Here is a 16,105-nt window from a genome sequence, read left to right as displayed (position 1 = left end):
AAACGTGAGTTTCCAAGGCCAAACTCAATTATACCACAAAACCTATATGTTTGGTTCTATATTTTTTAACGCGTTTTTCATTCTAGAATCGCTTAAACTTGAAGCTGGTATTTCTAGCTTCTACGTCCACGTTAAACATAATTAATGTGGTCCACTTTTATATATCCTACAAATAATGGATGACTATTAAATTCTCAATATTGATAATATATTGATGAAAAAAATATTTTAAGAAACTCTAGTCCTTTTTGTAAAAAATTTTGACCAATTTTTAAATATTTTAAATGTCTAAAAAAATACTTTTTAGAAACAACATAAATTAATAAGAATCAAATTTACTAAAAAAAAAACATAAATCAAGTTAGGTTCAACTCACTTCTATCAAACTCAATTCATGTTTTAATGAAGCAGTGGCAATGGCAACGAGGTGAAAAAAAAACTCCACTATAAAATATTAGTCAAAAAATGCACATAAAAAAATATTATGTGTTCAATAAATATTTATACATAATACATTTAAAATAATAAATATCAGTTTTTTTTTGGGGTGCACTATCAGATTTTATTGAAATTTTTTTTTTACTAATCTTTGATTTATTTTATTAAATTTAAATAATTATCTATAATATAAATGAATTATATAGTTTTAATAACAATTCAAACCCATTTTAGTCATTACACATCTAAAAGTAATTTTGATTCAAACTATCCAAACAACATAAATTGATAAGAATCACGTTTACATAAACTTATCCAAACATAAATATATTCTACTCAACTCACTTTTAACCAAAATCAATTCTGTCAAACTCAATTATACCAAACTCAATTCTAATCACCTCTAAACCAAACACACACTAAGTGTATGTTTGGTTTCAATTCTGGAGCATCCAGAATTGATTCTGGACGTGTAGAATTGATTCTGACTTGTTTGGTTTCTCAAAAGTGGAATTGATTCTGCCTCCAGAATTGATTCTACTTGAAGCTAGAAATCGTAGCTTCTGATTCTAGAATTGATTTTTACACTCAAATTTTTTGTTCAACTCACTTTTTCATGAATATATCCAAACATAAACCACTTCAGCTTAAAATCAATTTTGGCCAGAATCAATTTTACAGAATCAATTCTGCCAAAATCAATTCTCTCCGCCGCAGAACCAAACACACGCTAAGCCTTTGGAATTAATACAGTATATCTTTTCCCACTTTTGTGAATAAAGAAACTTTTTGCGAAAGTAATTTTTCTCTTTAATCTTTATTGGTTGAGACTCAAATGTCTCACACTAGAGATCTACATTCCTCACTTTTTACTTCTCTCTCATACCATTATTTTTGTTTTTCAAAAAAAAGAATCTTCTTAACTTATTCTTAAAATCATGTGCTTTATTAAGAAGATTACCACATTGAACTTCAAGTTATCAAATGAAACTTGATTTGACATCAAGAATTCATCAAAAATATTTTTGAGTTGAGAATTTTTTTTTTGAACAATATATATATATATATATAGGAATCTCGAGTTGAGAATTGTAATCGGTCATGATCATTTGTGGTTCATCTTTCTTTATATGTCCTTCACAATATCTACTCTCATGATATATGCCTTCCACAAAATCACATATCACCTTCACTCATGCAATTTGATATGGTATTTATCTCTGGAAATTAAAGTTAATCAGTCTATTATCAATCTATTTTACTGCCATTGCTGCAAAACTAAGAGAAACCGGTTTAGTATAGTAAAGCACCATGAAAAAGACATAAGGAGCATAACTTTTTTTTATTTATTTATAATTAACGAAAAATAAATTCCTAATTAAGTTCTAATTGTCTTGTTGAAAGAATTCAAAAATCTCTGACAACGGCGCAAAAAAACTTAACGGTTTATTTAACAAGTGTACTAAATTGGTCATCAAGTAATAATAAGAATTCGTCTTCACAGGGATTGTTTATTATTTCGACTATTCAATTAAAACTAAAATTAAGATTAAAACAACAAATTGGGGGTTCTCAAAGTGATTTAATAATAAAGAGCATTAAATAAATAGCGAGAAAGTAAAGTTGTTTTGAAATAAGAGGAGAAGGCGATTAGGTTGTTAAGAAGACATCAAGAAAAGAAGAAAAAAAAAAAGAATCTCCAAAATATTTTTCTCATATAGCTAAACAAACAACGAAAAGATAACGTGTATTTAAATATAAATTATTTTACACTCTACTTATCTTAAGCGGATGAAACCAAAGTTATAAAATCAATACATTTGAAATTATTTTTTTCATCACAAAACTAAACACACACGACAATCCAAACAATCAAAGCACAATAAAACTAATTAAGTCCAAGTTGGACCATTTTTCTAGCCTTAGATGGAGGTGTTTGGTTAGATTTAGTGTTAATGGACTAGAGATGTTAATTTGATCTGTAAATGATGATTCCCGTGAGGATACTTTTTTAAGGTTGCACTGAAAAAATGCTCTGAATAGTCATTGTGAATGTTGTGTTAATTTTTTTGGTTAAACTTCGGGTGTTTATAATAGACACAGAAAAAGACCCACATACATAAGGGTTGGGAATGTTGTGTTAATTTGTCCTTAAAACCATTTTTATTGTACTGTGTTCCATTTTCCTCTAACCCTCCAAATCTTTAAATGCCCAAATTCTCAAATCCTCAAAAGGCTTCAAACCATGTTCCATTAATTCATGTAATATTATCGTTTTCAATTGTATACTTTTTTGAAACGATTTTGTTTTTGCTTTTTCTTACACCACGTACCGTTTCTTTAATCTTGTATTTCTTTTTGTGACAAAATCTTTTTGTTACGTTTTTTAGGTCGTCACAGATTTGGTCACCAAATAAATTTGTTACTAAATTATATTATATTAGTGACAGAATTCTATCCTCTAAAAAAAAATCCCAGTAGTGGGAGAAGGATGGCCAAGGTAACGGTTTTTAACGGACAAAGATGGTGGCAACCTTTGAAGCATATGCAAACCCTACAACCTTACATAGAAGGAAAACCTAACAGAGCACATGCAACACTATTTTGAAATATAATACAGTAGAAACTCTTTAAATTAATAATGTTAGGACCGGAGAAATTTATTAATTTAGAGAGTTATTAATTTATCGATAAATTAATAATTATTAATTTAAAGAGTTTTTAAGTAATTATACTGTACATACCAAACAAAAAGGCAAATTAGTTTATACCACTTAGAATTACATATGCATTGGAAAACAGACAACTATTGAATCATATTTCAATAGAGTGTAATACTCCCTCCGGTCCTTATTATAAGAAACACTTTGACAAAATCACACAGACCAAGGAAGGTAAATTTTCTCATTAATGATTCTAACATTTTATGTTATATTCCAAAACTAACCTTTGACTAGCATGGGAAATAGGTCTCTCTAATTAATGCACTAGCATTATAATGAATTATTTGATTGTATTTAATAAGGGTACAAATGGAATTGTGTCAAAGTGTTTCTTATAAAAAGGACCAAATAAAAATTCCAAAATGTTTCTTATAAAAAGGACCGGAGGGAGTATATTTTTTCTAGTTTTATGAATTATTAATTTATGATTTTCTTGGGACCGAAAATTATAAAGGGATCTCCCAAAAAATTATTATCTTATTATTTTATCGAGTTTTTCAATTTTTTACATTGGCCCAAGTCGGGACCGGACAAATTTATTATTTTAGAGAATTTATTAATTTACCGAGTATTAATTTAAAGAGTTTCTACTGTAGCATGTAATTTTAGCCCCTTGACTTCGGATGGATACTAAAAAAAACTCATATTTTTGTCTTCAATCAACCTTATTAATTTTATTTTAAGATTTTCCCTTGTATATTATGAAGGGCTAAAAAAGAAATAAAAAAAAATAATGAAAGGTCAAGTGATTAATTAAATGAGGTAAAGAATCAAACACATACATGCATCTAAAAAAACATTTATTAATAATTATAATTTTAAGAATGGTTTCTTGTTAACAAAGAATGGGTTTTTTCACACTATAAAGTGATCAAGCAATTTATTTCTAGATTCATAAAAGAAAAAATATGGCTAAAATTTATATATCCATTTGTGCTGTGATTATCATTTTTTCCCTATTTATTTCAGTAACAAACTGTATAGGTAATTCTTATCAACAATTTTTAATTTGGTGGACACTAGTACTAGTACACAAGATTTAGTTGGGTACCTGTATCATTATACCAAATTTAAAATCATAGCATATTTTTATATTAATTTATAGAGTTAAATAAGTTTTTCATTCAAAATATCTCAAAATATTTTAAGTACTTTCAACAAGGATTAATCCTTGATCAATTATTTTTCGTCACGATTTATAGTCCTTGCTTTAGTAAGTCAACTCAAGTATATTATTCGAAATTTTGAAATTTTTTTCGCAATTTTGTTTACTACATTATAGAAACCTCTCATAACACAATTTTATTTTTTTTTATTTTTTTTAAAATGATCAATGAAATATGAATTTTAAAGTTTTTGGTACTTAAAATTCATATTTAATTCATCTTAGGTTAAAATCTTCTAAATTATTGTGAGAGATATTATAAACAAAGAATACTAAAACTCATTCAAAAATATGAAAATATATATAAATTGATTTAATAATAAGGACAAAAAATTATCACAGAAATTATCAATGAAACCAAAACAAAATTATTATTAAGATTAGAAACAAAATTTAAAATATTTATAAAAATCAAAATTTTATTTAAACAGTAGTTATACCAGTATCTATTAAAAATCAAGATACCTAAGAATTTTCTTTTTATCTTATTCAAAATTGTTTCATGTATTTTGATATGTTTCCCTAATTCTTATTTGATATCACAGAACCACTGCCTAGCTGCGACCAGGATTCCGATTGTCCAAGGGATTTGTGTTGGCCTCCTGATTTTCCAAGATGCAGGCAACAAATGTGTTTGTGTTTCGCTAATGATAACTAGTCACTAGTTTCTCTTCTCTCCCCAATTTTTTTTAATCAATTTTGATCTGGAATCACTTCTCTTGATTGTTTTTTATTTTCTTTAATGTAAATAAGTGATATCCACACTTTTTAGATTTTATTCGAGTTAGTACGGTGTTTGTCCCGTCTTGGTACGGTGTTTGATTTTGTTCAGATTTACAAGTTTTTATCCATATTCAGTGCAAATTCAATTACTTTAGCATCATCAACGTTGCAGATCCAGATACATGATTACTCCGGACATTTGAAGTTTGTCATATCAAGTATAGGCATTGTCATAGATATTAGGCCATTTTATGCTATTAACTCGGATGTTGTGAGCCTGTTCGCAGATTCATCCTTATTAGTTTTTAACGAAATTGAATATATAATGATTTTTTTTTTTTGAATATATAATGATTTCGATTGATGTATTCCTTATAAATTTAAATAAATGAATGAATATTGTTGTTTTTTAGTAAAAAAAAAAAGCAACGAACAAAATTGAATATGTTCCAAATAAGCCGTAAAAGTTGCGTGTAAAAGTTAATTAAAAATGTACGTAATATTATGTTATTTCAACACATATGATAACGTTGGTGCCTTTATGATTTATTTCACAGTATGTACTTTTACTTTTTCTGATCTTTAAATTTCATTGATGTATGCAAAAGTTTATTATAATAATTATCATAAGTATAATTATACTATATAATTAAATAATAATTTATAGTAATATAGTGATATAAAATGAGATGGTTGTTTAGTAAGTTGAGGCCCTCTTGTTGATTTGTCGCACTTGTGATCGATCATTATTTCTCTTTTCTTGAGGGTTATTCTATTTTTCGTGTTGGTGTCTATGAGAGATTCTAGTTTTTTTGTGGTGTGTCTCCTACTTCCTTGTAGTTTTATTTGCATTTTTGTTTTCCTGACTTATCGTAAAGATTGTTGAATTATGATATAGTGGACTTCTTGTACCTCTTTATTTTTCTAAACATTCTCTTTTACTTTTTTCGTTTTTATATTTATATACAATATATATTTGGCAAATTCCATGGTACATATGATAATTTTTAATGTACCGGTACATTAGATAATTATTAATATGCAAATAAATATTTTTTAAAGGAAAACATTTTTCTTATCATCATTAAAATAATTATAGTAACAAAATATTGTTCATCAAAACTGTCAAAAATATAAAAATCGATATTGTTTGAATTTTTATTCATCATAAATGGGCTTTGGACCATGTTTATGTATAAAATGTTGTGGTCCATGAGGCACCAGAAAGACTACCTCCTCATATAGGAGTTAGAGCTGGATTTGAATTCCACAAGGGAACGACAAGACGAGCATAGTTATCGCGCTCTAGCCATAATATGATATGGAATTTAGCCATGTATGAATTATTCTATAACTGCTCAACTCAGGGTATTCGTAAAATGAACACAGATAATTTGTGTGTTACACTTTTATATTCATTATTGATATGAAATTAAGTTGTGCTTCTGTATAGATCAATTGTATCAAATTCGAATACGAAAATTTTCGTATCAAACTTCATTTTTGCCCCAAACCCCTAGATTCACATAAAGTTTTGGTGATTCTGTCGAACACTACTTCGATTACGTTCGCTCGAGCATGAATATCATCAATTTGTCCATCGCGGAGGTTGATGGGATCTGACTTAGGAGAAGCTCTTCTTCCAAAGTTGGATACTCTCTTCATTATTCATGTGTTAATGTTATCGTTTTCAATTGTATACTTTCTTGAATCAATTTTGTTTTTGCTTTTTCTTACACCGTGTAACCGTTTCTTTAATCTAGTATTTATTTTTGAGCTTTTTGCAAGTAAGTTCGACTCTAGTTGCTACGAGGCAAAACAAATGAATTAAACTTTGAAGCCTTTTGTGACTTTTTAAACCTGTCTGTGTGTTAATTATGTGCCAATTTGGTTGATATCAAGCTCCAATGAATCAAATGATGGATATTATTGATATATAATATAAGGGTAAAGAAAATGGTTCAAATTGAACAAGTACAACTTCTAGTTCCAATCCAACTTAATGCAATAAGACAACAAATGTGGTCTTCAAACCAAATCAAGACAATTGTTGAATTACCTTTACAAATCCATATCCAAAGTTTTCCCTTTCAATGAAATAAAACCACAAACCAATAAAACCCTTCTCCCAATTAAATATACATTTCAAACCAATAAACTTTTTGTCACTTTTCTCACACCTTAATTCCAAGTCAGTACTCCATTTCGGTGAAAGTTTTTTTTATCTTTTCTCTACACAATCTTTTTACCAACATTCATACCAACTTGTTCTCTCATCTATCAAACAACAATACACAACATTTCTTCCTTTACCACTATCAACACACTAGCTTGTTTCTTTTTTCTTCTTGAATCTTCATCATGTCAATTCATTGTTACCCTGAATTTCATAGGATAATATTGCAAGATAAGAAGCTTGTAAGCATATTCACATTATGATTCATTTTAGCCATTTTATTTATGCATGCTTTTTTTTACAAAAATGTTAATATATTTTTTATTTTTGTGTTGCAGAGGATTCCCAAGAAATATGTGGAGAAATATTGGAAACATTTATCAAACCCAATATTCCTTAGATTTCCAAATGGTGTTGAAAAAAAAATATTTTGGGTGGAGAGAAATGGTTATATTTGCTTTCAAAAAAATTGGAAAAATATTTCAAAGTCTCTAAAATATGGATATCTCTTAACTTTTAAATACTTAGGTGGAACATATTTTAAGGTTAAGATATTTGCTGGTAATGCTTTAGAAATAAACTACTCCAATATCAAATCCATAGATGAAGATGAAGTTGTTGAAGATGAAGAAGTTATTGAAGTGAGTGAAGAAGAGTGTGAAATAGTTAAACAACCTCAAAGGACAACAAAAAGTAAGAGAAAAATTCACATGGATTTGGATTCTACACAACAAAAAATTTCTAGTGAGTTCCTCAACTTATCTTTTAATTTTGTATGTCTTGTAATTTTTTTTTTTTTTTTTAACATTAATATTTTTTGTATTTGAAAAATAATTACTTTGAAGTTTATGCTAATTGGTTTATTGCAATTTTTTTCTGAAAAAGATAAAACTCTTTAAAAAAATAATAGAGTTCTATGTTCAAAATTCACTTTGTAAGTAGTTTTTTTTAGCTAACATTTCTAGTAGATAATGTTTTTTTAAAAATTGTTTTTTATTATAGTAAAAAAAAAAATTAAAAATATTCTGCTTTTCTTAGGAATTTCTAAAATATAATCACTAAATTATTCAATATATTAGATGTTAATTTTTTTAGGCACTCAAAATTTATTTATAACTTCTAAATATATTTTTTAAATTATTCAATAATAAATGTCATAAATTTTGTTTTAATGTGTAAAAACTTCCCCTAGAGATGAGAATCCGAATATAAGAAAATTGATTTACTTATTTTTTTAATTTTGCAGGTGGTAACAGAAGAGGCATGGTCAAAAGGGTTGAAAAATGTTCAACAAGTGAAAATCCCTTTTTTGAAATTAAATTGAGAAAATCGTACGCTTATGGCAACTTCATGGTAAGTTTCCTATAAAAATAAATAGAAAATCTACCAATTTTTGTTTTAATTGTATCTCTAATAAATTACCATTATTTGAAACAGGCATTACCAAGTAAATTTTCAAGAGAACATTTGGAAAATTTTGTAGGCACTGCAACACTACAAGTTGGTAACGTCGACATGGCTATGAAAGTGAGAATGAAGTTTGATTATGAAAATAGAAGATCTATTCTAAGTGGTGGTTGGAAGTTATTTAGCGAAAAATATAACTTGCAAGTTAAGGATTCTTGTAAGTTTGTCATGATTCAACGCCAACCACTTTTATTCACTGTTATTATTAAACGATCCATATAAAGGGATCAAGTCCTAAGAAGTTGCAATGTTTGGTGCGGAGAAAACTTATGAAAGAATGCAAAATAGACAATTTGTTGGTACTAACTGGATGTTTAGTTGAACATTTCTTTGTCTTTTTGTTTTAAGTAAAAGATCGATGTAACTTAGTTTTACGTTTTTATGATCTGTATTATGGTCTTTTGGAGTTTAAACACATGAATGTTTGTAAACTCTCAATTTTTAAGCTTTGTATTTTGGTATGATTTTTATGATATATATAATCTTGGGATCCCGTTGACATCAGGTGTCAATTTTAAGTTTAACACCAAATCATATCCATCTATTTATGTTCAATCCACGACTCTCATTTACTCGCTTAAATTCACATCACGTGGCATCTCTTTGACTTTTACTCTATTTGTGTAATATTGGTATAGCTTCGCCTCTCATGCATTGGGTTGAGAAACCTCTTAATTCACCATAATTGTTAAACATGTTGCATCACATCTTTTTTAACATCAAAAAAGAATTTTGTATAGATTATAAAAGGATAAGGAATTGAATCCAACACAAGAGGTAACTACTCTACCTACACTCGTAGAAAGAGTATAAATAGTACTCCGTCCAATCAAGAAAACAAAACCAAACACATAAGTTATTCCTTAGAACTAAGAAGATATCTAATCCAAGCCAAGGAAACTTTTTTTTTTTAAAGTTATTTACGTTGTTTCATATATTGATACTTCTCATGATTCTTCCACTAGTGCAAACCTTGAAGCATAAATGAGCATGTAATGCAATGAAATCTCAATTGATTAGCCAAATTAAAAAACTAATGGGAATGGAAATGTAAAGTGTGTCATACTTATCATGAAACTAATACATGTGTTAATGCCTTAACAACATTATACTATCATCCAAATACCGGAGATCTGATACATTTAACTATGAGTTATCAATTCGAAAACCCGAGTATATATATAGGGAAATTTCCTCTACACTCATAACTGCCCCGCTCGCTCAGCCCCTTAACCACCAATAAGAATAGGAACAACGCCAAAGGAGTCCCCTTGCTTCAACCCTCTCTTAATGTTCACCTCTCCTCGGTTGGATAACCATTTACCCAGACAAAGAGATCGACTCCCATAAAAGATGTTGGCACGAATCTAACCACGTCATCTAGAGTCAAAACCAAATCTCCTCATCAAATAATCTAGCAAAGACCAACTTACCAAATCATATACAACTTCAAAATCTATCTGAAAGCTAAGACATTCATTTATGTACTTCTTAGCGAAAATCTATAATCTCATTACCTACCACACCACCTCCATCAACCAATTGTCTACTCTTAATAAACGAAGAAAAAATATTCCTCAACATATTTGCATGAGAATGAGACACCTATTAAACCACCTATTATTCACAAGTTTAAAAACATAACTATTTATTGATCATTACATATTGTTAAGAACACATCATAGAAGAAAAACAAAAACTCCAAAGTAGATTCAACAGAAAAAGAATATATAAAAATAACAAACAACCAAAAGATAGCGTCTATGTTTTGTGTTCCTTTTGGAGCAACAAAAATAATTTAGATTTTTAGAATAAATTTTGATGAGTAAAATTAATTATATATTTCTATTTCTAAAATTTAATTTGACTTGAATTTAAAATTTGTCTTTGTCCCACAAAGGTGATTCGGTCAATAGCTATTAGAAAATTTGTCTTTGTCTTCCCGCTAGGGATTCTTCAATTGTTTGAGTCTTTCATTGGGTTAGAGGTGGAGTGTCATGTGCGTCTCGGGCTGACTTTAGTGTGACATGTTGTTGTGTGGTCTATCCTAACCTCTCAGAATGAGTATAATTTTGCTGGTGGGTTTTCTTCAATTGAGAAATTGGTGGATAGGTAAAACTCATCTCATGAAACTTGTTTCTAGGTAAAAATCCTACTAACTAGCCCCTGTTCTGAGTGGGAAATGCAACCTCATGTGTTGGATCCCATAGGTTGTGGCAGGACTATCTTATCTATATCGCTGAGGCCCCGGGTGAGACGTCTCTATCGAGATTTTTTTCTCTGATCCAAGTCCATACAGAGCAAAAAAACTATGGCTTTAAATGGGCCCTGACAAATGGGTGGTGGGATTGGTCCTCCCCTTGGATCAGTCGGTCTTAAGGCCGGATACCAAGTTTTAAAAAAAAAAAAAAATTATGTCCGTAAAAAAAAATTCCTTATGTTATAGTGAGTTTATTAATAAAATATTTTTGTTGCTAAAAAAATGTGTCTTAGGTTATGGTGAGTTTGTTAATAAAATATTTTTATTGCTAAAAAAAATCAAAAATATTATTGGTATTATGAAAAGTTCATACCAAAACTTATACTCCCTCCGTCCCAAATTATAAGGGAAAATAAAAAAATCACACTTATTAAGAAAAAGTAAAACATGAGAATTTGAAGTATGTTTTTGTGGGTTTTCCTTGGAATAAGTTGCATAGGAAGATGTAAAAACAATTTTTATTGGTTGTTGTTTATTGAGAAAATGAGAGAGAGAAGAAATTAAATGCAATTTGCATTTAATTTTATGAAAATAAGGAAAAAAACATTTTTGAAAATGATTTTTCTCTTATAATTTGGGACAAAAAAAATGGGTTATTTTCCCTTATAATTTGGGACGGAGGGAGTATATCCTATTTATATATAGATGATATAGATTAATTTGTATCAGTGCATGATCATATCATATAGACACGTTAATCCAAACGATAACGTACAGCACAATGAAAACAAGTCCAATGCACAACTAGACCCAATACAATACAATTGGTTCCAATCCAACTTACCAATTTAATTGCCACCATGTGCTCTTCTTCTTCTTCAAGTCCAATAATTTCGATTTTTTTGTCACTTTTCTCACTTCCCAAGTCCTTCCATTTTAATGAACGTTTTTACTTGCTCATCATACATCGTTTTTCCCTTTACGTACAAGTTGCACTACAATACACAACAATTAATAATAATACCACTTTTCTTGAATCACTTTTACAAATGTTTCCATTTTCAATGAAAACTACCGTATATCCTATTTATATATAGATGATATAGATTAATTTGTATCAGTGCATGATCATATCATATAGACACGTTAATCCAAACGATAACGTACAGCACAATGAAAACAAGTCCAATGCACAACTAGACCCAATACAATACAATTGGTTCTAAAACCACAAACCAATAAAACTCTTGTCGTCCCCTTAACTCACTTTCTCACGTAATGAAATAAGACAACAAATGAGGACAATTTTTGAATGACCCTTACAAAGACATATCCAAAATTTTCCATTTCAATGAAATAAAACCAATAACACTCTTCTCCCCTTAACTCACCAGCTTAATTTTTGGCTTTAATCACACACACACTCTTCCCAAATAGTACTTGTTTTTCCTTCCCTCTGCTTTCTATCCATCCTCTATCAAAGTAGATCTGCATTTCTTCTTGAATCATCATAATCATCATGTCATTTCATTATTTCCCTGAATTTCATAGGATAATATATCAAGATAAGAAGCTGGTAAGCATACTAATTCAACATGTATATTTATTAATTTATATTTTTTGTTTTAAAAATATTAATATCTTTTTAAATGTTTTGTTGTAATGTAGAGTATTCCCAAGAAATATGTGGAGAAATATTGGAAAGGAATGTCAAACCCAATATTCCTTAGATTCCCAAATGGTGTTGAACAACAAATATTTTGGGGGGAGAGTAATACTAATGATGATATTTGCTTTCAAAAAAATTGGGAAAATTTTGCAAAGTGTCTCAAATATGGAAATCTCTTAACTTTTAAACACATAGGTGGACCATATTTCATGGTTAACATATTTGGTGTCAATGGTTTAGAAATAAACTATTCCAATGTCAAATCCATTGTTGATCAACAAGTTGCTAAAGAAATTGCAAAGCAACCACAAAGAAAAAGTAATATCAAGAGAGAAATAAGTGCTGATGAACAAGTTGTTGAAGAAGGCATGATGAAGAAGGCTAAAAAATGCACAACAACTGGTAATGTGGGAGACAATAATCAAAATCCCTTTTTTGAAGTTGTATTGTCAAAAACGTATGCTGCTGGCTTTTACTTGGTAAGTTTTATATAAAATAAATCTACTAATTTTGGCTTTATTTATTATTAGTTAATATTCTAATAAAATTTCCATGATTTGAAATAGTCAATACCAAGCGAGTTTTCAACACAACAATTGAAGAAGTTGGAAGACATTAATGCAACCCTACGGGTGGGTGAGGACACGCCGATGCAAGTGAGCTTTAAGTTTTATAAGTTCAATAAATCTATTATTAGTGGCGGTTGGACGTTGTTTTGCCGAGAATATAACTTGAAAGTTAACGATGTTTGCAAGTTTGTGATGATTCAAAGCCGACCACTTTCATTCAATGTTATTATTGATCGAGCCAAAGACAGACCAAGAGCTAAGAAGTTGTCAAGGTTTTTCTTTCTTTAATTTTTTTATTTTCTTTTTGTTTTTAAAAATTATTTTTAATTCTTATTTGATTAACATCTATATTTCTTAATTTCTTTGACAATGTTTTTTTTTTTTGTGTCTCAAATAACATATATATATTTTTTGTATTTGTAGATTGAACCAAAGGAGTAAGTAGGGTTTATGAAAAGACGATATCATGGAGATTTTGAAAATGGGGGACAGTCAACGTTGAGTAAGGAGTAAGGAATTGGTGATATTTGACTCATTGAGTTGATTGATGAGAAGAAATTTGTTTAAAGTTTCAATTAGGAAAAAAAAAGTATTTAGTTGTTTAATATATGTTGTACTTTCAAGGTACTATAACTAGATGTTTAGTAAATCAGTTTTATGCATTGAACTTTGTTATGATTTGTATGATGTGGTCTTTGTTTAGTAAATCACTTTTTGATTGAACTTGGTATAGAGAGAATATGTTGCAAAAGTGATTTGGGAAAACTAAAATCTTGTTTTTTTATTTAAAAATATTTTGTCTATATTTATGATGATTTGTACCAATTAAATGTGAAATGATATTTTGAAATTAAAAGGATGTCAATTAAGGTTTATTTGCTATTTATGTGCATTTTTTAAATGTATGTAAGTTGTAGGTAAAAAAGTAAGATAAAAATTAATAAATATAATGTCATAAATGATGTATGTACTTTAAATTTTAGGTTCAAATAATAAAATTTTGATTTATGCATTTTTTTCCCTTTAGGTCCCTTAAAATTCTATTTTTACCCTTAAATTCAATTCAAAATTTACATTTCAAACTTAGCATTAGTTCGGAACGTAAATTCAAAACGAATTTTATATTGACACGATTAATATTTTATTATCGAAACCACCGATCACAATAGAGAGTAGTAGAACTACCACACACAACATTTTCTCTCTATGTTCTCATCTACTTCAGATCTACCAACTAAGATTTGAGAATTCTTACCATCACCTTTTTCACACAATCTTCAGTTTAATTCATTGTTTCTTCTAGTATTATACCCATAGCACCAATTAATTCTCCAAAGCTTTTTTTTTTAACAGGGAAATGTTAGTTGTTAGTTTGTATATTGTTAGAGGGGACGAAAAAATATTAGTAGTCAAGGATTAAACCCTGAACTTTCTTCTTAAGCTCGTTCAACGTCCCAACTCTTTAACACTAGGTTACAACTTCGGAGACCAAAACTTGATATCTTGAATTTTCTCTTCATTGATATCCTTCATATTTATACAAATCACTCTCTCAATAATAATTCCAATAAACAAAGTACTCTAACATGTTTCAAAGATCTGGTACCAAGGAATTCATGGATGTCACTGATGCTAGTGTTTGTTTTTCACTTCAACGGACACTATAGTGTATAAACCTATAACCACTAGACCTGCACTAAAAAAAATCTTTGTGCTTAGATTGATATAAATTAATTTACAGTTTAAAAAAAAATATATAAATTTTTTTTTTATAAGCAAATGATAGAATTAATTTACCTTTAGCTTGAAGAAACCAAATTTATAAAATAAATTCATTCAAAATTAATTTGTATCACCGCATGATTATATAGACACAATAATTCAAACGATAACAGTACAATTGATTCCAATCCAAAACTTACCAGTTTATCACCGTGTGCTCATTAAACAAAATCATTCAACAAATTAAGACAATTTTTGAATATCCTTTACAAACTCATATCCCAATTTTTTCCCTTTCAATGAAACAAAACCACAAAATATAAAACTCTTGTTTATAAAGTAAATAATTTTTTTGTCACTTTTAATTTGTCACTTCCCAAATCCTTCCATTTTAGTGAACGTTTCTACTTAAATATGGAATAGTCCACCGTGGACTGGTTTTGTTCGGTGGGTTATTTTGGTCCTGCTAGTTTGGTCATTGAATAATCCCTTGGACCCTTTGCTGCCAGCCATTGCACCCTATGTGAATTGAGGCATGCTATACAAACACATTTTGGCCGATAAAAATACGACATCTTATCATAATATAAATGGAAAAGGCTATGCACGCAAATCGATCAACATAATATATTATTAAAAAATGTAAATCAGTATATTTGTCCAACTTGTGTTCAAAAAATCTGTTTATATAACATTTCTGATGTGAATATTAAGATTCCTCCGATGGTTGTTAATGAGGTAAACAACACCCATAGATAGTTATTAGAGACATAGATAGTTATTAGAGACATTATTAAAAGAGTTATGATGCAAACCTCGAATTTCTCATCTCTCCATATTTATAGTGTGTGAGTTCACCCACTACACAAAAAAAAAACCCAATTATTAATAGTAGAAGTTGGTTTTTTTATTTTTATTTTTTATGATAAGTTGGTTAATTATTATTGTTTTTTATTTTTTACAAATATGTGTTATATTTTCGCCACCCTAAATGATTTTTTCGGGTTCCGTCCTTGGCCCCATGCATCTCGAGTTGATTTCAGTGTTGCATATTGTTGTGTGGTCTACTGGGCCTCTTTTGGAAACAGTGTATCATTGTTGTTAGGTCTGCTTCGGTCGAGAAGTTGGTGGATATATAGGATAAAACTCATCTGTTAGAAATAGTTTCTTGGTAAAAACTCAACTATCGCATTGTTTTTTCTTCCTTTATTTTTTTGTGTACTAGGATAAATGAGTGATGTGTATACGCGGAG

At 29.0% G+C, this 16,105-nt stretch overlaps 2 protein-coding genes and 1 long non-coding RNA gene across 3 annotated transcripts; all 3 read left to right on the top strand.

The window, feature by feature from the left end:
- Window positions 1-3,909: 3,909 nt before the first annotated feature.
- LOC123898801 lies at window positions 3,910-5,157 on the top strand. The gene is made up of 2 exons (XR_006805434.1): window positions 3,910-4,145; window positions 4,872-5,157. It is a non-coding gene; the product is annotated as an uncharacterized LOC123898801 (long non-coding RNA).
- A 2,135-nt stretch (window positions 5,158-7,292) lies between these two features.
- On the top strand, window positions 7,293-8,946 carry LOC123899692 (B3 domain-containing transcription factor VRN1-like). The gene is made up of 4 exons (XM_045950907.1): window positions 7,293-7,467; window positions 7,564-7,969; window positions 8,472-8,578; window positions 8,663-8,946. The coding sequence occupies exons 1-4, from the start codon at window positions 7,411-7,413 to the stop codon at window positions 8,912-8,914; spliced, it is 822 nt and encodes a 273-aa protein (XP_045806863.1). The 5' UTR covers window positions 7,293-7,410; the 3' UTR covers window positions 8,915-8,946.
- A 3,181-nt stretch (window positions 8,947-12,127) lies between these two features.
- Window positions 12,128-13,853, top strand: LOC123896575 (B3 domain-containing protein At3g17010-like). The gene is made up of 4 exons (XM_045946948.1): window positions 12,128-12,468; window positions 12,561-13,040; window positions 13,128-13,402; window positions 13,554-13,853. The coding sequence occupies exons 1-4, from the start codon at window positions 12,412-12,414 to the stop codon at window positions 13,573-13,575; spliced, it is 834 nt and encodes a 277-aa protein (XP_045802904.1). The 5' UTR covers window positions 12,128-12,411; the 3' UTR covers window positions 13,576-13,853.
- Window positions 13,854-16,105: the final 2,252 nt, after the last annotated feature.

The sequence above is a fragment of the Trifolium pratense genome, linkage group LG1 (genome assembly GCF_020283565.1).
Source record: "Trifolium pratense cultivar HEN17-A07 linkage group LG1, ARS_RC_1.1, whole genome shotgun sequence".
Classification (NCBI taxonomy): Eukaryota; Viridiplantae; Streptophyta; class Magnoliopsida; order Fabales; family Fabaceae; genus Trifolium; species Trifolium pratense.
This window is presented reverse-complemented; position numbering and strand designations above follow the sequence as displayed.

Excerpts from the sequence above, each read along its gene's own strand:
- LOC123899692 (XM_045950907.1), top strand. The coding sequence starts at position 7,411 with ATGTCAATTCATTGTTACCCTGAATTTCATAGGATAATATTGCAAGAT. Across the intron at positions 7,468-7,563 it reads TATTGCAAGATAAGAAGCTT|AGGATTCCCAAGAAATATGT; the intron begins GTAAGCATATTC and ends TTTGTGTTGCAG. Across the intron at positions 7,970-8,471 it reads TACACAACAAAAAATTTCTA|GTGGTAACAGAAGAGGCATG; the intron begins GTGAGTTCCTCA and ends TTAATTTTGCAG.
- LOC123896575 (XM_045946948.1), top strand. The coding sequence starts at position 12,412 with ATGTCATTTCATTATTTCCCTGAATTTCATAGGATAATATATCAAGAT. Across the intron at positions 13,041-13,127 it reads ATGCTGCTGGCTTTTACTTG|TCAATACCAAGCGAGTTTTC; the intron begins GTAAGTTTTATA and ends GATTTGAAATAG. Across the intron at positions 13,403-13,553 it reads AGAGCTAAGAAGTTGTCAAG|ATTGAACCAAAGGAGTAAGT; the intron begins GTTTTTCTTTCT and ends TTGTATTTGTAG.